This window comes from Hyperolius riggenbachi, chromosome 5 (genome assembly GCF_040937935.1).
Source record: "Hyperolius riggenbachi isolate aHypRig1 chromosome 5, aHypRig1.pri, whole genome shotgun sequence".
Classification (NCBI taxonomy): domain Eukaryota; kingdom Metazoa; phylum Chordata; class Amphibia; order Anura; family Hyperoliidae; genus Hyperolius; species Hyperolius riggenbachi.
Window position 1 is genome coordinate 205,441,013 of NC_090650.1, and position 23,568 is coordinate 205,464,580.

Consider the following 23,568-nt stretch of genomic DNA (forward strand, 5'->3'; position numbering starts at 1 on the left):
GCTTCCAGAAATTTAGATACTTTAAAAGTATTCCTTTAATGAATACTCCTGTTCTATGTACTCTTCTTCATTTCCCATCACAAAACAGCAAGTCAAATAACTGAAAGACCCAGCATCACATATACCGTCCTATTATCTTGGCCACTCACAGCTGTACAGAAAATGAAGGTCTAAACAACCAATCTACACCTTCACTGGTATATCCCTATGCTCTTGTGGGACTTTCTGAACTGATTTTAATATTTAATAATAACTGAAAGTAGAGGGAGCATTTGGGGGAAGAGGTGGGGTGCCACATTGCTTTTAACATGATAAAGTAATAATTGTTATTCAGCGTGCATTATTACTAGGAGTGAAACATGTTACAGGGCTCATACAGTGGTTTGCAAAAGTATTCGGTCCCCATGAAGTTTTCCACATTTTGTCACATTACTGCCACAAACATGAATCAATTTTATTGGAATTCCACGTGAAAGACCAGTACAAAGTGGTGTACACGTGAGAAGTGGAACGGAAATCAAACATGATTCCAAACATTTTTTACAAATAAATAACTGCAAAGTGTGGTGTGCATAATTATTCAGCCCCCATTGATCTGAGTGCAGTCAGTTGCTCATAGGCATTGCCAGATGATTGCCAATGACTAAATCGAGTGCACCTGTGTGTAATCTAATGTCAGTACAAATACAGCTGCTCTGTGACGGCCTCAGAGGATGTCTAAGAGAATATTGGGAGCAACCACACCATGAAGTCCAAAGAACACACCAGACAGGTCAGGGATAAAGTTATTGAGAAATTTAAAGCAGGCTTAGGCTACAAAAAGATTTCCAAAGCCTTGAACATCCCACGGAGCACTGTTCAAGCGATCTTTCAGAAATGAGAGAAGTATGACACAACAGTAAACCTACCAAGACAAGACCGTCCACCTAAACTCACAGGCCGAACAAGGAGAGCGCTGATCAGAAATGCAGTCAAGAGGCCCATGGTGACTCTGGATGAGCTGCAGAGATCTACAGCTCAGGTGGGGGAATCTGTCCATTGGACAACTATTAGTCATGCACTGCACAAAGTTGGCATTTATGGAAGAGTGGCAAGAAGAAAGCCATTGTTAACAGAAAAGCATAAAAAGTCCTGTTTGCAGTTTGCCATAAGCCATGTGGGGGACACAGCAAACATGTGGAAGAAGGTGCTCTGGTCAGATGAGACCAAAATGGAACTTTTTGTCCAAAATGCAAAACGCTATGTGTGACAGAAAACTAACACTGCACATCACTCTGAACACACCGTCCCCACTGTCAAATATGGTGGTGGCTACATCATGCTCTGGGGGTGCTTCTCTTTAGCAGGGACAGGGAAGCTGGTCAGAGTTGATGGGAAGATGGATGGAGCCAAATACAGGGCAATCTTGGAAGAAAATCTCTTGGAGTCTGCAAAAGACTTGAGACTAGGACGGAGGTTCACTTTCCAGCAGGACAACGGCCCTAAACATAAAGCCAGGGCAACAATGGAATGGTTTAAAACAAAACATATCTATGTGTTAGAATGGCCCAGTAAAGTCCAGATTTAAATCCAATCGAGAATCTGTGGCAAGATCTGAAAACTGCTGTTCACAAACGCTGTCCATCTAATCTGACTGAGCTGGAGCTGTTTTGCAAAGAAGAATGGGCAAGGATTTCAGTCTCTAGATGTGCAAAGCTGGTAGAGACATACCCTAAAAGACTGGCAGCTGTAATTGCAGCAAAAGGTGGTTCTACAAAGTATTGACTCGGGGCTGAATAATTACGCACACCCCACTTTGCAGGTATTTTTTTTTAAATGTTTAGAATCATATATGATTTCTGTTCCACTTCTCACGTGTTCACCACTTTGTGTTGGTCTTGCACGTGGAATTCCAATAAAATTGATTCATGTTTGTGGCAGTAATATGACAAAATGTGGAAAAATTCAAGAGAGCCGAATACTTTTACAAACCCCTGTAAATGTAATGAATGATCCTGTTTCTGCACAACCAAAGTACAAGAAATGGAGGTTGCAATGGATCACCAAAGTATGTTTCGAGTAGCAGAGACCAGATTTTCTTTGAAACGGGACATAGTGTCTGCTACTTTTAGCTCTAAGTTTCTCAAAGAACATTTTTGGCCTAGATTATTTTTTAATTTCTTAAATTGGAAGTGTGCTGGATAGCCAATGTGCAGCAATAACTTGTTTTGTAGCAGTAAATACTAATGAGACTAACTGCAATTATTATTTAGTGAAGTTGGGTATCTTTTCCCCTAAGAGAGCCTCCCCTGGACACTTTGGAATAAATGTTTCTAATAATGTAAAAATCTGTTGATAAACTCGAAGCCAGAGCCTTTTAGCCTTCAAATAATGCCACCAAGTATGTGGATAGGTACCCATAACTGAGCCTCTAAAGCATCTGAAAGATCAATTAGCTGTCAATTTGGCCAGTCTATGTGGGGTAAGGTACCACTTATACAGACATTTTTAATTGGTCTCGGCAAGTCCCACATTAACTGATACTTTCATCATAGATTGACAGATCTCTGTTAGGTCTTCTTGGTGAAATGATACCAGGGAAGAATAGCGTTAAGTACATTTAATGAGTGCATGGTGGAAAACTCCTTTTATAATATGGAGATACTGTAGATCCAGGGCAGAGGGGACCTTCAGCACATATGTTTTCAAAACTTGTCCTAGTTAAAGGTGAGTCAGCATCAGCCACTATGCACTAAACAAATATGCCACCTGCGTATACCTAAAGTTTTCAGAGTTTAGAAGTTAGAATGAGTTTAGAATGTTTTTTCTCTCATAGAAACAAGATGCTCTTCATTCCTTCATCTGTAAGTAGATCATAGATCTTATCTACAGTATATTAAATCTAAAGCCACTAAGAATTTGGGGTGACCTAATGAGTGCTTTATGAGCCGATAAAGGATGGACTGAGAACTTGCAACTATCCCAGACTTGAAGACCATGCCTTATGATAGGGATAGAAATGTTCTTTCTTTGTTCTGGTTGTAGTCTTAGGAGATTAGAGGTGGCTTTTGGGGATTCTGCTCTTCGTTCTGTTTCAACCTACAAGGCAATATAATTTTCATGCCATATTGCTGATCTATTTGAACTGCCAGATAATACTTTCTCAGGTTTGGACGTTTAAAACTTCCTTTAGTATTTAATGTATAAATATAGGACCTTTGAAAACAAGGTTTTTTTTAGAATTTCACACAAAGTCCAGGAGCTTTTTATTTATTTATTTTTTATTTTTTTCAAAATTGGTCAGAGCTTCATTGGATATGGCAGCTGGGAGCTCCCTGAAAGCATATAGCAGCTTAGCAGCGCTGACAGGTGAAAATTGCTCCAGTTGTTTAAGGGGAAAAACCCTTGGAGGTGAAGTGGTTAAAAAACTTGGACCGCTTACTTTTTGTACAGCAGTTCTAGCTATTGCAGGATGTTTTGTATAGAACATAAAAGAACAACATGGAAGTTGCCATTGCTGACCTCTTTTTGAAATCACTACAGTAGTTGGCTTTCTGCAGTTTTGATCCCTCAGCTGTAATAATGCCTGATTCATTCACCCAGAATGAGTATGAAGAGTAGGAAAATGAAAGGCCTTCATCTGGACATGTGTTCCAAGTGTGTCATTTATAAAGTGTTATAGTTATGCGTTAAACATTATGTCCAGCAAGGTCAGGGCAGACATTAGCCTCAACATGTCTCCCATGAAAGCTGTAGTTTTATGTGTACCAACATCTATGACCTATGATAAACTATGGCACCTGTTAACCAATGGTTAAATATGTTCTAAATGCCAGTTAGATTAACTACTTCAGGATTCTGCGTACGCTTAACTACGCCCCTGAATCCTGAAGTGGTTTCCATGGAAACGGGCGCTCGTATGAGCGGCCGTTCCATGTCAGTTCACGGAGGGTGTCTCCGTGAACACCCTGCGAGCCGCCGATCGCAGCTCGCAGGGTAAATGTAAACACGCGGGGAAGATCTTCCCCGATGTTTACATATATACGGCGCTGCGCAGCAGCAGCGCCGTAGAGGAGATCGGCGATCCCCGGCCTCTGATTGGCCGGGGATCGCCGGCATCTGATAGGCTAAAGCCTATCCTATCCGGCGCAGGACGGCTTTCCGTCCTGCGCCGCACACAGGGGACGGGAGAGGGAGGGAAGGAGGCAGAGGGAGGACTAGTGCTGCGGAGGGGGGGCTTTGAGGAGCCCCCCCCCCCCGCTAGGCACAGCAGCGCGGCGGCGATCAGACCCCCCCAGCAGGACATCCCCCTAGTGGGGAAAAAAGGGGGGAGGTCTGATCGCCCTGCCTGATTTCTGATCTGTGCTGCGGGCTGAAGAGCCCCCGCAGCACAGATCAGCCAAACCACCCGGTATCCGGAAGTGGTTAAAGTACCACCATCACACTGCTAGCAGTTAGTGATCACTGATAAGTAAAAATATGCTAAACAAATTTCCATTGGTCTAGGAAGGGGATCAGTTGAGTGACTCAAAGCCTCTAGCTGATGATTAATTGACTACCAGCTGCTAAGTTGATCCTTATCTGCTGGGTTTGATAAACTCAATTTTTCTTTACCCCTTGGGTCATTGAAAATTTACATACTGGGATCATATTCTGCTCATAACTACTAGTGATGAAGATGAGGCAGCTTATCCTCTATAATTTTTAAATTGCTTTTAACACTTACAGTATGTTTATAACATTAATTGTAACAAGAATTTTATTTTACTGCCTCTCACTTAAATATCTTCTAGGCCGGAAATTGAACAGCAGCGGTGTTCGTGGCTCTTAAAACTTGGATCAGAATAATATAAAAGTACAGAAAGCTTTCTCTATGCTTACAAGGCTGTGATTTTCGCTTTGCAGATTAGAGGGAATCTTTTGGAAGTAAAAATTGATAAGAAGAAGCAGATATTATGGTGACTTTGTTTCTGTTCTGTGTTTTGGCTCTGATACTTGATCAATGGATGTGACCTCTTGTACAAACCTCATTTTATCTCCATACCTTTTTGCGCCACATGCACCCAGCTTATTATGAAGATTATCATATGTAGATACTATAAGGGTACGTACACACTATTCCTTTTGCAGTTTGTTTCAGGAAGGGGTCACACTTGTCTTTCAGTTTTCTACACTTTTCAGAAAACTGAAAGACAAGCGTGATCCCTGCCTTACAGCAGCTAATGCAATTTATAGAGAAAACAAATAAATTGCGCAAGATGTCAGTTTTTTTCTGTGTGCGAAATCTGTATTCAGGTGTGACCTAGCCCATTGATTAACATGAGTTCTCAGTTGAAATCAGTTTTTCTGTGCAGAAAACGCGCACAAAAGCTGACAAGTATGACGCCTGCCATAATGTAATCCAAGAAGGCATTTGCTCAGCTCATCCAGAACATAAAGTGTCTCCACAAGGGTGTGTACATCAAGGGCCGCCTGACTCAGGTAATGCAAGATTCAAGAAGATCGGCACTCAAGGGACATGCTGACTTAGAGATTTATTCAATGAATAGTATACACATAAAGGAGCAAAAGCCCTAACCCATTTCACATCAAACAATGCTTGTTCATCAATTTATGGTTACTCAGCACCTATAAATAAGCATTGTTTAATGTGAAACACGTTATTGGTTTTGCTCCCTAAGTCAGCATTCCCTTTACTGCGGATCACCTTCTTGAATCCCGAGTCTTCGTTACTGACTCCAATGAATGTTACTGACTCCAATAAATGCCTATGGGAAATGTGCATCAGAAAAATTGCGTTTAGTGGAAACAGGCCCATAGGGTTTCAATGGAGTCAGGTTTTTCTACATCCAGAATCCTTGTTAAGTGGAAACAGGCCTTAAGAGATTTAAACATGAAAATCACTGGAGAGCACTTTTTCCAGCACACCTAGACTGGATTTTTTGTAAAGTCTGTTAGGTACCAAAGTTTAGTATCCTTATAAAGACATGGGGATGCTGAGACATTCGTTAATTTTTGGTTATACAATTGCAGTCATGCTGCACCTGAACCAAGAACTAGTCTTGGAATTGTTAAGCTCTTTCTTTTCAATAGCACAACCACTAACTTACTAACCTTTCCGCAATACTCACTATACGCAATAATATGACCAAGGTGAGGGTTTAAAACTACTGCTGATTAGCACAGCCAGATTTCTGGAAAGGCCACAAGGCCCCGACCTTGGACAGCTGCAACTCAAGGGGGCAACTGGACATGAAAAGGGTTGCTACAAATAAAAGAGGAGGCTGAAAGTGGGGAGCAACACATGAAAAGGGCAATACTGTAGATGCTCAAGGAAGCTGTTCATGAGAGGGACTACATACATGAATGATACACATGAATGAGGGGACTACACATGGAAGGGAAGCCACAACATACATGGCCTAGGGGCACAAAAGTATAAATCTGGCCTTGCTGAATAGCAAAAGCTGTAGCAGGGTTTATGCCAGGATTGTGCTCCAAGAAGGGCTCTTACAAATCATATTTCCAATAAAATAAACAACGATTTCCCTATGAAAATCAGTCACTGCTGAAGCAGGAAGTTCTCAGTTTAGAACTGGGTTGTTTTCTAAAATGTAGTTTAAATATTGCATCATGTAAACAATAATTTTACTGTGTTTACTAGAGACTGTCTCTATGAACGCTTGTCTACACAGTTCATATTGCAGATCAGATTGTACTTAAAACCTAGTTTTGTGGTACGGGACCAGGTTCAAGCAATCATTCTTCTATGAGATCTACCAGTAGCTTTTTTGGGGTGCATTTTCATGGGTGGTTGTGTTCATTTTTCTGATGACAAACCATTATATAAGTGCTTGGAAACCACGCACCAATACGCACAGGTGGTCCTTACTGCATTCACTTGGTGTTGTGGATACCAAGCAGTAAAGGTGCCACCTGCCCTGCTTCCAGATTCTTAGGCCCTGTTCACAGTGCTCAGTTGCATAGCGGAATAATTCTTCATGTCAACTCACTGCCCATACCATTCTATGGAGCTGTTCACAGTACTGCATTCATGCAGCCTTTGTAATAAAATCTATGTTCAGTCTCCATTGACATAGCTCCCAACTGTCCCTCTTTTGAAGGGACAGTCACTCTTTGAGAGCCATGTCCCACTGTGCCTCTATCTTGCTGTCCCTCTTTCAGGACTGATGTATAGATCTATGTAAATATATGTATTTTTCTACTGAAAAATGTGTTTAATTGACTCTAAACTTTATTCCCATCCTTTAAATTGATATATTTCTTATTTTCTTGTATTAAAATGAAGGAAACTGAACCAGGACATAAAGGACCAGTGTGGTTTGAATTATAAAACAACATATTTTTCATATGAAATATGTATGGTATGTGTGACTAAGGGTGTGATGGGGGTGTGATCAGGGGTGTGGCAGGGGCAAGGCTTAAGTGTACCTCTTTCTTACCTCAAAAAGTTAAGAGGAATGTCCATTGCAGTTTACACTCATAAAAACACATTGGCCTCGATTCATAAAAAGCAGTGCGATAAAAAAAATCTTGTTGGGAAAATACCGCACTCGGTATTCTCCCAGTCTGTGTGCTAATTCATAAAGATTTCCCCAGCTGCCTTTGAAGGTCGGTAAATTATCGCAGCCCATTGAGCGGTAGAGTAGAGCAGTGTGGCGATTCTCTCTTTTGCCCTGCACAAATGACTCAGACAGATGACTCGCACAGACTTTTCCTGCCTGCACAAATGACTGGCACAAATGATTCAGATAGATGACTCGCACAGACTTTCCCTGCCTGCACAAATGACTCACTCAGATGACTCAGACAGATGACTCGCACAGACTTTCCCTGCCTGCACAAATGACTCACTCAGATAACTCAGAAAGATGACTTACACAGACTTTCCCTGCCTGCTCTCTGGCTCTCTCCACAAATGACTCAAACAGACTTCGGCTCTCTGTACTTTGCATTCATCAGAGGTGTCCATAACTTGTTAACGCGTTCACCAGAGATGTCGGTAACTATCGTCAGGCTTACCGCTTGTTGCAGGCTTTATGAATTGACATTTGCTGACAATTTACTGACATGTGTTGGAGGTAACTACAGCCAAGTCAGTAATTTATCTCACTGGTCGGTAATGTCAGCTTTTCAGGCGGTAACAGCCTTTATGAATTGACACATTTCTAAGTGGTCGGGAAAGTCTGCTGTTTTCAGCATTACCGCATGAGGTAATGCTTTATGAATCGAGGCCATTGTATCACATGTGTTCTGCAACTAACCACTATGAACCTATCCTGAAAGTGAGCCTGAAGTGAAAAAAAACCTTATGAGATAATTATTTCTATGACCTGAGACACACCTCTATTTTGCGATGCATTTGGTTTTTGACAAAGGCATTCCTATTGACTGGAATGAAAATCACAGCAAAATCGCAGCAATTGATTTTGATGAGATTCTCATTCAAGTCAATGGGAATGCTTTTTTCAAAATGCATCATTTGGCAGTCCATCATAGGGCTCCATCTGGGCCCCCCTCCTGTGGCCCCCCTGCAATGCTGTTGTGCAGTGGTGTGGTGTGTAATTACTCACCCGATCGCTGGCTCCATACGGTGTCCCCTCTGGTAGCAGGCTCCTCTCTCCTCTCCCGATCTCTGTATGACGTGTGATTACTACGCATCATACAGGAAATAGAAAGAAGACGGCTGCCGGTGGGGGACATGCGGTATGGAGCGAGCGATCGGTTGAGTAATTACACCCCGACTGCTGCTCAAGCACTTCAGGGAGGCAGAGGAGGGGGGCCAATGATGAGGGAGGGAGGGAGTAATGATGTCGGCCCCCCTCCCAATTGCTTCCAGCCGGGAAAAAAGCCAAATAACCCAGTAGGTACATTGCAGGCAGTTGGAACTTTTTCCAGCCACAACGTACCTAATATGTGCTTGGCAGAGAAAGGGTTAATGGCTTAATTTTTAAGATTGCATCAGACTTTCACAGCTACTGCTTACAATCTGCCCTTTAAGCTGAAAAAGAAGTAATGGCCCTTTGAACTTTCCTGCAGTAAAACCTTATTATTTGTCTTTTCCTTGACCTGAGGCCTGAGACCCACTACAGATTGCTCATCATAGTCCCAAACGCTCAGTGTTTTGCTAGTGTCTTGTAAAGTGATAACAGCTGTGTTTTTTGTAACAATTTTGTTTAGTGATTGCAAAAGTCATTGCGATTTGCAGTTTTAAGTTCTGCAAGGGATTCTGGGTAAGCTGGTTGTTTCTAGGTAGCACAAGAGCTGCAAAATTGCTTTGAAATTGCTATGTATATCGATCCTATATTTAAAATGGAAACGCGATCGCTAGGAAAATAGTGCAGGCACAGCGATTATGATTTGGCTAATTTGCAATCAATCCAGTTGGCTCACCTCCATCCACTGTCATTGGCAGAGATTCCTAGAAAGCATAAATCACTGCTAAAAGTGCTCAAGTGGGTTTTAGGCCATACAGATACCAACCCTTTAGCTTCTATTTACTTTTCAAGAAATCTGACTGAATTCAACAAGCTGTCAACAAGCTCTTTTGATTAGATAACTCAGGCTTATTTTTTTTAACTATTGCTGTACTGGAAAAACAGAAAGGGAATTCAGAGAATGTATTGCTAGGGGAATCTTTGTGTATCTCATCATGTCATTTCAGGTAAGTTTTAAGTACCCTTTCTCCTACCATGACATTACATTTAACATAAAAATGTAATGCTAAAGTGTACTTGCCACCACAGCATCACCACTTATCTCTATACTAAGTGTTATGTTCAGTATTCTCGTATATTAAACAATTAAATGTGAGTTATTAGGAGTGAAGAATAGATGTGTGGGCTTTCTATGGCTGAAATAAGTTATCTAGTATCTTCATTTATGGCATGTAAAATATGCAAATATGTGATCTGCACTTCATATTCTACTCTAGGAGCTTAAAAAAAACACCACACACATATTCAGCAGCTGTATATAATTTCTCTAAATTATGTCCATCCATAAAGAAACTGCAGCTGTTTAAACGAGAATTAATAAGGTGCATGTATGGGAATGGTAATAAAGACTTGCCTTGTAAAATGTGTTAACGAAATAAATATTATTTTTCTACTGAATTATTTTATGTGCTTTACCTTTTCCTGCATTTTTCTGCCAGAAATGAAAATGCAATCTGATAAAGGGCCCCCTCCTTCACTGCTAAGCCACAAGGGAGAGCCTGAACAAGGTCTTTTTATGCTTTGGCATGCAGAGTGGTCATGCAATGGTTCCTTGTTCACGTCACTCCCTCAGTGAACCAGCCTCAGTTTTGAAAATTTCTCCCATGGCTCCTGTTCAAAACGTTTAGCGATTCACCCTCACAACAAGATCAAAATCTGTAAAGACTAGTGATATTTTAGCAACATGTCATTTTAACCAGGATGTTTTCAGTGTAGTTCTTTTCTCACTGCTAATATGATTTATTTGTTAAATTTACTATTTCACAGGAAACATATTATGAAAAGGCCAAATTAAAGAACAATGTTATAGCAGTGATGATAGCAGCTTACATTCAGTTTCCTGGTTTGTTAAAATGTTAGAAATAAGCTGAAGTCAGGTTAAATAATCTTGGGGTAGAGGTCTACAGGACTATTAGCCAAATTGCATGTTCTTTAATAATAAAGGTGCTTGAGTTTGCTTGCTTACCTGTTCTTCAGGTATGCAAGCAAACTGTTCTTCCGTTTTATCACTCCAGTAGGGAACCCTCTATAAATCAGACCGTGAGAGTTCCAGGGGGCAAACCCAGGATTTTCAAGGGGGCGATTCCTGAAAGGTCTCTCTCAGCCATGCACAATATAATAATATGGTTGGACATTAGACTATTACTTTGGTAGGATTAGATTGTGAGCTCCTCTGAGGACAGAAGGGCTGCAGAAGATGTCAGTGCTATATAAATACATAATAATAATATGGTAGGACATTAGACTATGGCTATGGTAGGATTAGATTGTGAGCTCCTCTGAGGACAGTCAGTGACATGACTATGTAATCTGTAAAGTCCTGAAGAAGATGTTAGTGCTATATAAATATATAATAATAAGGACAACCAACATCTGTAATGAAGGGGGAAGTAAAGCCTTCTGCAAGGTCCCGACTTTATTCTTTACTTGCACACAGCAGGGGCACAGGGCTGTGCTTATACCTGGCTCTGTGCTCTGTCAGGTTTCTTAGAGGTGCTCCATACTCTGTACACATGCTGCTGCTTTATACACTGTACATACGTGACTGCTTCATGCTCTGTACACACATTGCTGCTACATCTAAAGTCAACTATAACCAGAAAAGAAGGGGGCAGGGCGACATGTAGTGCAAGCAGCAGCAAGGTGTCATTCTAGTGTCTTAAAGCGTATCCGAGATGAAAAACTAACTATGACAAGTAACGTGTCCATATATCTTATCTAAAGTTTAGATAGTGTACACAGAAAATCTAGCTGCAAACAGATTTAATAGAATATGATTATGTCTTCCTGTGATACAATGACAGCAGTCATGTTGTTTGTAAACATTGCACAGAGTTAGGCTTATCTGCATCTTGAGCACTCAGCCTGTGAAAAAAAACGAACCCCCCCCTCCTCCTCCCTCCTCCCCTCTGCCTCTGAAATCAATGGCTAGTAACACCGCCGACTCCTCCTGCCCAGACTGAGCTCCCATGAGCCCTTGCTACTGCCAAGGCTCTCTGGAGAAGCTGTGGGCATGGCTTGTTTAGTTTATAGGGAATTAGAGTATTAAAACAAAAACAAAAAAGTATTTGGCTTGCGGAATGCCCTATAAACAATAGGAAAGGAACACAATTACGCAATCAGTAAAAGTTCACCTGGGATCCACTTTAACTTGTGCCTGCCCTAAGACACTGCACCAGCACTGGTCTGAGGGGGGATTCTGGGCACCAGTAATCCCCCCTACCCTAAACTTGCCTATGAGTTCCCAGATGTAAGGGCATATTGCCAGCCAAATGGAAGCTCTTCTCCAATCAGTATAACTATTTTTCAAGTGTGAAAAGCTGATGCCCTGAAATGGCAACCTCAAGTGGCATTTCTAGCATTTTTGCCACTCCAGGCAAGAAGTCCTGCCCCTTGCACCCCTCCCCCACACACACACATACACACACACTAAAGAGGCACATGGAGAAAGAATGAGGTATGGGGGACTGAAGGAGGAACGAGGGGCAAAGGTAGCACAAGGGGACAAAAGGAGGCACAAGGGGATAGAAAGAGGCACAGGGAGGCAGAGGTGGCACGGGGAGACTGAAAGAGGCACAAGGGGGCAGAGATAGCACGGGGGACTGAAGGAGGTACAAGGAGAAAGAAAAAGGCACAAAGGGGGTAAGAAGGATGCACAAGGGGACAGAAGGATGCCTGGGTGGAGGTGGAGAGGTGGCACAGAGGGACACAGTGGCAGCTGCATGCAACTTACGCTACCCAGATGCAGCAGAAGCAGGTGATAGAACACCGATGGGGATGGGGCTTAGTCCAGGGCGGGGCTTCATTTGGGGGTGTGGCTTCATTCAGGGGCATGGAAGCCCCAGGACAAATGGCACTCCAGGAAATGGCCTATAATGCCTATGCCTAAAAACCCTTAGCATATACAATACTTTCTGTCCTGCCTAATGATAGATCAGTATCTCGCTTAAAGGGAATATCCTGGCTGCAAAACAAAAATAACATCTACTTACCCAGGGCTTCCTACAGCCCCTAGCAGCCGCTATGTCCCTTGCCGCATCTTCGCTCTCAGCCGATGGCTCCTGGTCCCCGATGGTGCAGAGGTCGAGTAGAGGTCGACTTGGCAAGGTTTACCTCTGCATTTTTGGGGACTGGGAGCCAGCGGCTGAGAGCAGAGCTACGGTGAGGGACATAGCGGCTGCTAGGGGCTGTAGGAAGCCCTGGGTAAGTAGATTTTTTTTTTGCAGCCTGGATATTCCCTTTAACACCTATAAACATATTTTTAAAAATATTATATATATATATATATATATATATATATATATATATATGTATATGTATATATATATATATGTATATGTATATATATATATATATATATATATATATATATATATATATATATATATATATATATATATATATATATATATATATATATATATATATTATATTATATTGCTGCAGTGACAGCACTTCAAAATGGAAGACCTCATTCAAATTATAAAGGATCAAAACTCATTGAGAGGTTGACATGCACTTCTTGTATTCCTGCTGATTAAAGGCAGAGGTTTCCCTATTCCATCATTAGTCACTCTGCATCATTTGATGCCTGCTTACACTATTGTGAACTGTTGCTCCATTTCACAAACCAATGCAACAGCAGTGATCTTATACCGTGGATGTTATCAGTAGTGTCTTGTGAAATTAACATTTACTGGCACTTTTAAAGTAAAAGAGATGGTGAAATGACATTGGCAGTGTGGTCAGGCATCGGAGAAGTTTTCAGTGGCAGTGCGATGGACCGGGTATTAGTAGTGTTGAAGCCAAAAGAATGGACCAATATACTGAAAGGTGAGTATTGCTCAAGTTTAGGTGACCTCTAGGAGGATTAATGTATAGGATAGATGGTAAAACAGGGTAATGCCGTTCCAATGCAAGTGGAAAACGGTCCTGAAGTGCCTAAACCTTTGTTGTGCAAATGAAATTAAAAGAATAGTAGAGAACATTCTACTCACTTTAAATGTCCAATCAGGTGCTGAGAAATTTCAAAAATCGTTACAGCTCTGTGCAACTTAAATTTGCAGCACTTATCAATTGCAAAAAGTACTAAAAAGGTAAAAATTATTCTAAAACTTATTTTTAGTCATTTTTTGCTTGATGGGAGCTTTAAAGGTATTTTATTTGTTGAAAATATCTCCTTGGAGAAAAGTTAATATTATATGGGCCTATGTGTGCCCCAAAATGATGCCAGGATATTAGTATTCATCCTCCTTACATAACAGTACGTTCCTCTTTAACAGGAAACGTGCACATTCTAGAGAACTATTAGCAACATGTCCCATGGAAAAACTGAGCATCTTGAGAAATAGAATTCATGCAGTGCTAGCTGCTATTCTCCACTCCTGGCAGAGAACTCAAAGCTGTTACACGCTGACTTCAGTCTGTAACTTGCTCTTTCTAAAGCATAAAACACAAGAACTGTATGCTGCTATTTGTAGCCAAAAAGGTACACACTGTATCTAACAGATGCAAAACGTTTCTATGTCTGGGAATGGGCTCTGTAACTCAAGACTGAATGGTGTATAATATATTATAACATAAAATTTAATGGAATTAAACTGTATACTCTTCTGAATAAACTAGTTTCCAACCAGTTTTCTGATTTGTGTTTCTTATAGTGCAAAACGAATTACATGTGTTTAACTCCATCTATTTCTTTCTCAGTTTACTATAAAAAAAAGTAAGCGTAAGGCATCATTAACATTGCAAATTGCAATTCCGACTTCCGATTTGCCATTCCGATTTTCACTGGATGCTAGCAACACAAGGAAAACACAGAAAAAACACAGTATGCAGGACTCTTTTAATCGCATCAAAAATCGAAAGCGCATGTAGAAATCACATCAAATCGGAAATCAGAATTGCTTGTAGTGTAAAAGAGCTTTTGTAGCTGTTAAGCACTGTTCCACATTTTTAGAGCATAAAGTGACAGTGACTAGGGATGATGAGAAAAGTAGATCGGATTAAATTGAGACACGCCCCCAGTCATCACTGAGTTACAAAACACAACCAGTACATAACCAAACCACATCTCATCTGTTAATACAACATAGTCAAGTCATAACCAGAATGTTTATAAACACAACGATAACAGGAAAAAGAGCAAACTACCTTGTGTACATTTTTATGCAAAACCATAAAATGCCTCTTCAAGAATGCATTATACCACACAACAAGGCAAGAATATTTGTACTATTGCAACTTGTAGTAATTGAAGCTCATCCAAATACAGATGCAATTTGAAATGTAAGCATGAGTTAGTGACAGCTTGTCACATTTCTATCTGCCTACTTTCCCACTCCTTGCTTTCGCATCCTTGCATTATCCACCTGTATGCAGAGACAGCTGATAAGTGCCTTCACATCTTACCATCCCAGAGCTGTGCATCCACAATCAAAGGGGAGATGCATGTCGTGAGGAGGATCAGTAACCTGATGGGACGTTTATTCCATCTGCATAAGACAAAAGGGGGAAAGTAAATGAGTGATAAACTACTGCAACAGTCTGACAACATATTAGTATTAGTTAGGTTCTCACCTTGGGGTCATCCTTGAAAGAAGCAAGCTGATAGATGACACATGAAAATAAGTAAGAAGTACAAGTACTCCAGATACAGAGTTCTTTGCAAAGTTTGCTGCTTTCCTCTCTGCAGAGCAGAGTGAAACAAAGGCAGCTCTAAGTCACTCCAGTGACTCACAGCAATCAGGACTCCAACACTGAAATCTGACTCCTTTCAGATTTTCTTCGTAGACCACCGCCTTTAGATACATACACAACTCCCCATTTTATTAGCAAGAGACCTTGTTCAGACCACCTTCTTCCTAGATGTATTAAACTCTTGACACCAAACTATGACATTTACTAGTGCACACATAACACTTCTGTCATAGGAGTTCCTCTGCTGTACTTTTTCTTTAAACATATTATAGTTTTTTGGAACTTTGTGTCAAGGCAATACATGTTCATGTTTTCTTTACTATTTTTTACTATAGTGAAACATTTAATTAATAAACAAACCACACAGATATGTATGTATGAGTACCCCATTTCCTCTGGGAGGGCTGCATCAGAGCTGCCTTACTCTCCTCAGCATCCGACCACTTACATGCATTCAGGGTTTATCATGGCCACTCTCATCTCCACATGCATCCCAATGAGTTAATTTGCATGCATACAATGACATCGTTATGCACACCTTGCTCTGAGGATACTAGGCTGTTGACACTTTCACCCACTACCTGTGTGCAAATGGAGGAGTGGGATGTCAGTCCGGGTCTACTGCGCATACGCAGTAAGTCCGCGCATGCGCAGAAGACTCAGGCTGGCTTTGACTAAGCCCTTTACTGAACGGGAGACAGCAGGAGGATGGCGAGGGACGCATTCGTGCTTATGGGGCTGGAAGAAGCCCTGGGTAAGTAACAAAACTGCCTTATGACTCATCTCTGAGTCTCTTTAAGTTATTCTCACATGCAGTAGATAGGTAGGGGAGAAGCACACGCAGGCAGGATGTAGCTCCACCCCCTTCTGCTGCGAAGACAATTACAGCTAGCTTAAAGAGACTCAGAGATAACATGCAGTATATAGGTAGGGGGGAAGCACACGCAGGTAGGATGTAGTTCCACCCCCTTCTGCTGCCAAGATAATTACATAAATAATTAAATAAATACATAAAAGTCTTATGCTGGGTACACACCATACGTTTTTCCTCTCGATAGATGAATTCGATAGATAATTTCCGACATGTCTGATATTCCTTCCGATCGATTCTGCACTCGATTTCACATAGAAGTAAATGGAAAAAGATAAGAAAAAAATGAGTGGAAGATAAGAGAATTGAGCGCAGAATCGAGTGGTAAAATCGATCGGGTGGAAAATCGAGTGGCAAAACGTATCGTGTGTACACAGCATTATGTACAGGATTTGTTAGATTCGAGATTCGAAAGGTTCAAGATATCTGAGAACCTTTTTAGATTTGAATTCAAAGAAATTTTGGATTCCTCCCACCACTACTGTTAGGTATAGATTGGGCAGGATTAGTGTTAGGAGTCTGTGTAGGGTGGCTAGGATTTGGCATAGATAGGAGAGAATTAGTGTTAAGCATAAATAGGGTGCATCTATAATAGCACGCTAAGGAAAAATGGGCACAAAAATAATGGTAAAAGGCACTAAATAAAGGTCATTGAATATTGGTAATTTTACTGATATTCTATTATCCACTATAGTGACAAAAAGTGAAGCCGGCACCGTCAATGCTGTTTTACTTTTATTGATAAGCTGTCATCATAGGTGAAAAAGTACAGGCGACGTTTCGGAGCCTTAAACTCGCTCCTTTATCAAGCCATGACAGTTACACACAAACACAGTAACATCACAGTTTATATAGTACATCAACATTCAAATGAGCCAATCGCAGGCTACATTATACACGTAGCCAATCACTGTCCAACCATGCAAGGTCGGACCTGATGGGAAACTATAGTGTCATAGAAGTGTCCAATAGCAGTGAAGCTCTTACCTATGTGGAAACATCCGCCCCCAAGCCAGCGTAATGTCCGTGCAGCCCCTGCCGTGATGCAGTGATGACACCACCCAACAGTCACGCGGACCTGATGGGGAACTAGACGCCATCGGGTAGCAGGGTAGCGTCATATGACGCTACCAGGGAGATGCATAGGACGCTGGACGGAAGAATCCGTCCGCCTCCTGGGGGCAGGACATGACGTCACCGCCCATGCCGTCTGATCACGTGGAGATTTCCACCAATCAGACGCCCTGCATCTCCCTGAGACAAGCGGCTACGGACTAGCCGCGTTGTCATGGTAACAGACGCTAAGGCGCTGCCAACACTGGCTGAGGCTGGGATGCATCCACATACTTAGCAGAAACGTCCCTGCAGTAAGCAAAACCAGTATCCAACCTGAACATGAACATTAATCCAAAACAGCTAAAGCTGAAAGCAATAGCTTAAGGGAGAAGGGCTGTTATATAAGACTGACATAGAATTTACAATATCTATGTCATACAGATAAGTATCTATATAATTTTAGAATAAAATTGGCATACAGATGCATAATATATCACATGTAAATAAATATTGCATGGTAATATTAGGAATGAATGACACATAGCGATATAAAGTTGATAGCAATATAAGTGAAAAATTCTTATTGTGCAATAGTATGGCAAAGTGAAAGCCTACCATAATTTTAAATAAGTGGCATTAATTCATATTCTCGATTCATGCCACGAGGTTCCAAAGTGTCAAGAGTACGAATCCAATATGCCTCACGATATAATAGTTGTCTATGTCTATCTCCTCCTCTACGCAAGTGGGGGACGCTGTCAATGATTTGACAGCGCAGTTGGCTAACATTATGTTTTAATTGATTAAAGTGACAAGCAACAGGTTGATCCAGGAGATGTTCCCGGATTGCGTGCTTATGGGCAGAAAGTCTAACTTTAAACTTCTGAGTAGTTTCTCCTACATAAAGAAGCCCACACGGGCATTTTAAAATGTAAATCACATATTTAAAATCACAGTTGAATATCCCTTGAATGTTATATCTCCTACCAGATCTAGGATGAGAAAAATAGTCATTCCTGATGACCGAGCTGCAGTGGACACAGTTGAGGCAAGGATACATGCCCCTTCTCGAGCCCTCTGGGGGCCTAACCAATGTCCTCATTTCTACATGTCCCTTATGGCCCATACTCACGGGCAACTTTTTGGCCTGTCGCCAGCACACGTGAGCGTGTGCGCGACAGACCGGCGACAGCTCGTCGCCAGGTCCCTCCGCATACACACGGCGGAGGGACCTGGCAACTGATGCGGCGGAAGCTGTCGCTGTTGCTCCTCCCCCCCGCCGGAAGCCCAATGTATTACTTATCTTGTTGCTGTCGCTAGTCCGCGTACTCACGCGGACTAGCGACAGTTGCAGCAGAGTTGCGGCGGCGACTGTCGCCAGGCGATTGAGTGGTTCAATCGCCTGGCGACATCAGCAACGAGCGACAGTTCGAGGTGCGCTCCCGCGCAACGCCGCATACTCACGGGCGACCCGTCGCTGCAACACGCACGCGCCTCGTGTTGCGGCGACATTTGTAGCCCGTGAGTATGGGCCATAAGTGTAGGGGCTCTTTTATATAAAAAAAGTGGAGGACAATGGAACCATAGAAAAAGACCGGGCCAACATGGGCCAATGTTTTTTAATAACACGAGCCAACGTCCTGAGACAGGACATTGTATTGTGTAACAAAAGGAATACGTTTACCAGTGTCTCTCTGGGGACAGGCAAAAATGGCGCACAGTGCCAATAGCATCAGAATGGCGCAGCAGTAATTAACATAAAACTATATTTATCGTTTTATATTTTAAACAATTTTAAGCAACAGGGGTCGGGCTGGAGAGTGGAGAGGCAGTGGGCTGGCAGCGGGGGTCGGGCTGGAGAGTGGAGAGGCAGCGGGGGTCGGGCTGGAGAGTGGAGAGGCAGCGGGGGTCGGGCTGGAGAGTGGAGAGGCAGCAGGCTGGCAGCGGAGGTCGGGCTGGAGAGTGGAGAGGCAGCGGGGGTCGGGCTGGAGAGTGGAGAGGCAGCGGGGGTCGGGCTGGAGAGTGGAGAGGCAGCGGGGTCGGGCTGGAGAGTGGAGAGGCAGCGGGGGTCGGGCTGCAGAGTGGAGAGGCAGCGGGGGTCGGGCTGGAGAGTGGAGAGGCAGCGGGGGTCGGGCTGGAGAGTGGAGAGGCAGCGGGGGTCGGGCTGGAGAGTGGAGAGGCAGCGGGCTGGCAGCGGAGGTCGGGCTGGAGAGTGGAGAGGCAGCGGGGGTCGGGCTGGAGAGTGGAGAGGCAGCGGGGGTCGGGCTGGAGAGTGGAGAGGCAGCGGGCTGGCAGCGGAGGTCGGGCTGGAGAGTGGAGAGGCAGCGGGGGTCGGGCTGGAGAGTGGAGAGGCAGCGGGGGTCGGGCTGGAGAGTGGAGAGGCAGCGGGGGTCGGGCTGGAGAGTGGAGAGGCAGCGGGGGTCGGGCTGGAGAGTGGAGAGGCAGCGGGGGTCGGGCTGGAGAGTGGAGAGGCAGCGGGCTGGCAGCGGAGGTCGGGCTGGAGAGTGGAGAGGCAGCGGGGGTCGGGCTGGAGAGTGGAGAGGCAGCGGGGGTCGGGCTGGAGAGTGGAGAGGCAGCGGGCTGGCAGCGGAGGTCGGGCTGGAGAGTGGAGAGGCAGCGGGGGCCGGGCTGGAGAGTGGAGAGGCAGCGGGGGTCGGGCTGGAGAGTGGAGAGGCAGCGGGGGTCGGGCTGGAGAGTGGAGAGGCAGCGGGGGTCGGGCTGGAGAGTGGAGAGGCAGCGGGGGTCGGGCTGGAGAGTGGAGAGGCAGCGGGGGTCGGGCTGCAGAGTGGAGAGGCAGCGGGCTGGCAGCGGCGGTCGGGCTGGAGAGGTAGCGGGGTGGAGGGAGGATTAGGTAGCATTGATATACATTACCTTTTTCCCCCTCCGGCAATCACTCCTTCACTTCTGTTAGTTTTCAGGAGTCCTGCATCCAGCCAATCACCTTGCGGAAACTGAAGCCGCATAGTGATTGGCTGGATGCAGGACTCCTGAAAACTAACAGAAGAAGTGGAGGAGCGATCGCCGGTAATGTATACCAATGTTACCAAATCCTCCCTCCACCCCGCTGCCTCTCCAGCCTGACCCCCGCTGCCAGCCTACTGCCCGCTGCCTCTCCAGCACGACCGCCGCTGCCTGACTAGCTCCCTGCATTTTTCAATGGCGTACCGTTCCGCTGTTTTATAAAACGCTATTTACCGTTTTAATGTATTTACATTAAAACGGTAAATAGCGTTTTATGATCGGCAGAACGGCGCGCTATTTTTTACTCTGCGCCATTTTTAACTGTATGCGTCTCTCTTAGGTCTCAGGGTTGTATCTGTTGCCATCTGGCATGCCTCCGCTACTAGGTCACCAGGATAATCTCTATCTACAAATCTTTTCGACATCTCATCAAGTCTAATCTCACGTCTGCTCCCATCATCCACTATACGACTAACCCTCCGAAATTGAGATTTTGGAATTGATCTACGGGTATTGATAGGATGGAAACTTTAATATGACAGGATAGCATTAGAATGCTATCCTGTCATATAATAGTTTCCATCCTATCAATACCATAGATCAATTCCAAAATCTCAATTTCGGAGGGTTAGTCGTATATTTTTTTTATACATTTCTCACGTGAAAACAACGGAACGCGAATGGGTTAATCAATTAAAACATAATGTTAGCCAACTGCGCTGTCAAATCATTGACAGCGTCCCCCACTTGCGTAGAGGAGGAGATAGACATAGACAACTATTATATCATGAGGCATATTGGATTCGTACTTTTGACACTTTGGAACCTCGTGGCATGAATCGAGAATATGATTTAATGCCACTTATTTAAAATTATGGTAGGCTTTCACTTTGCCATACTATTGCACAATAAGAATTTTTCACTTATATTGCTATCAACTTTATATCGCTATGTGTCATTCACTCCTAATATTACCATGCAATATTTATTTACATGTGATATATTATGCATCTGTATGCCAATTTTATTGTAAAATTATATAGATACTTATCTGTATGACATAGATATTGTAAATTCTATGTCAGTCTTATATAACAGCCCTTCTCCCTTAAGCTATTGCTTTCAGCTTTAGCTTGTAACGATCGGTGTTACACAGAGAGGATCTGATTACCGGTGATCTGCAGTATCACCGAGAATACAGATATATACCCGATTATTGATGATCTGCAGTATCACCGATAATCAGATATATCTCTAACCTCTGGACACCTGAGTAATTTGAGTGTTTGGTGCAACAGTAAAACCTTGAGGAGAGCCTCCGTATAGAGGGTGCAAGGCAGTAAGAGATACTGCCCAAAGAACAGGCTCCTTCCAAAGACCTGAGGCTCCCCTAGTGGAGGAGGCAGGCAGAGAGTGGGAAGGACCAGAGTGTGAGTGACACCAATGGTGGAGTGTCACTGACAGATCTGTGAACTTTCTCTAAACAGAGGAGATAGTTCTCGAGGTCGGACAAGCCAGGTCGGCAACAGACAGACAGATCAGATACAGAGGAAAGAGACTGATATGGAATCCTAAGGCAAGCAAGGTTTGGCAACGGAGTATCAGATATAGCGAAGTACCAAATCAGAGATCAGAAGAGAGGTCAGGAAAAGCAGAAGGTCATAACAAATAATCAACAATTGTCTAGTCTAAAGGTGTGAGCTCCTTGATCATCAACACCCTGTAACTAGTCTGAAGATATAACAGGATGGTAAAGCTAATTGCTAGTCTTGGGTGTGAGCTCCATAGTCATCAACACCCTGGAACTAGTCTGAAGAATAACACAGATAATATACAGTATTGCTAATCTAGGGTGTGAGGTCCGTGATCATCAACACCCTGGAACTGGTCTAGAGAATTACACAAATGATATACAGAATTCCTAATCTGAGGTGTGAGGTCCTTGGTCATCAACACCCAGGAACTGGCCTAGAGAATAACACAGAATCTGACAAAAAGGTCTGAGTGCTTCCACGTAGTGATCGCAACGGCAGACAACCAGAGAATGACCAGCACCCAGTATATATAGCAAGGCGCTCTCCAGCGCCTCCCCTAAGTGCTGGACCAATGGGAAGTGGTGGAATTGTCAGCTGACCGGCTTGGTCAGCTGACTCCCTTCTGGCTGTCATAAAAGCTCTGCCTCTCAGTGCGCGCGCGCGTCCTTCTGAACCTGTGTGGACTATCAGTCCCAGCCACACCAGACCTGTGTTGCAAACCATCCGCTGTGCTGAGCGCGGAACCAGCCGCACCGCTATCAGAGCATGCGGCGGTTCATCCACGTTCAGCCATACTGCCAGATGTAGGCCTATGCGTGTAAACCGCCGCGTCAGACGCGGAATCCGCCGCCTTGTTCTCAGGACATGCGGCGGTTTCTCCGCATTCAGTCATGCTAGCAGATGCAGGCCCAAGCGCGCAACCTGCCGTGTTGGACGCGGAATCAGCCGCCTTGCACTGAGCACCCACGGTGGCTTTTCCGTGTTTTCTCACAGTAAGAGGAGTGGATTCCGGACAGCTCCTACCCGGCTTCTCAGGATGTAGGGCGTGGAATTCCTGTTTTAATTTGTCCGCATGCATGCGACAATCAGGTACCCATGTTCTCTCCTCAATGCCATAACCCTTCCAGTGAACTAAATACTGTACTGAGTTCTGTACAATACGTGAGTCTAAAAATTTTTCCACTTCATACTCAGGTTGGTCATCCACCATCACAGAGGGAGGAGGAGTGGAATCTACATGCACTGCTGGCTTAAGCAGGGACACATGGAACGATCTCACCCCACGCATACTGACAGGAAGGTCAATGGCATAAGTAACATTGTTGATTTTCTTGGTTACTGGGAAAGGACCCACAAATCTGGGTCCTAACTTGGGCGAAGGCTGTGTTAAAGTCAAGTGACGAGTGGACACCCAGACCAAGTCTCCTGGCCGGAACTTCCACTCAATGGAACGTTTCTTGTCAGCTTGACCTTTCTGACTCTGAAAAGCCTTCTCTAGATTCTCCTTCACGATTCCCCAAATGTTCTTGAATGACTTTTGCCAAGCCTCCAAAGCTGGAAATGGAGTAGAAGCTACTGGCAGTGGGGAGAACTTAGGCAACTTTCCGGTTACCACCTGAAATGGAGAGAATCCAGAGGAAGCACTTTTCAAATTATTGTGTGCAAATTCTGCAAATGGCAAGAACTTGACCCAATCATTTTGCGCATCCGCAACATAACACCTTAGAAA

General features: G+C 43.7%; 1 protein-coding gene across 1 annotated transcript in view; it reads right to left on the bottom strand.

Annotated features, from left to right (window-relative positions):
- COL15A1 (collagen type XV alpha 1 chain) overlaps positions 1–15,453 on the bottom strand; it is a 361,488-nt gene extending 346,035 nt beyond the window's left edge. The window contains exons 1-2 of the mRNA XM_068236615.1: positions 15,297–15,453; positions 15,129–15,211 (exon numbers count right to left, since the gene is read on the bottom strand). Of these exons, the coding sequence (XP_068092716.1) occupies positions 15,129–15,211; positions 15,297–15,307 (94 nt within the window). The 5' untranslated portion in view covers positions 15,308–15,453. The remainder of the gene's footprint in view (positions 1–15,128; positions 15,212–15,296) is intronic.
- Between the last annotated feature and the right edge of the window lie 8,115 nt (positions 15,454–23,568).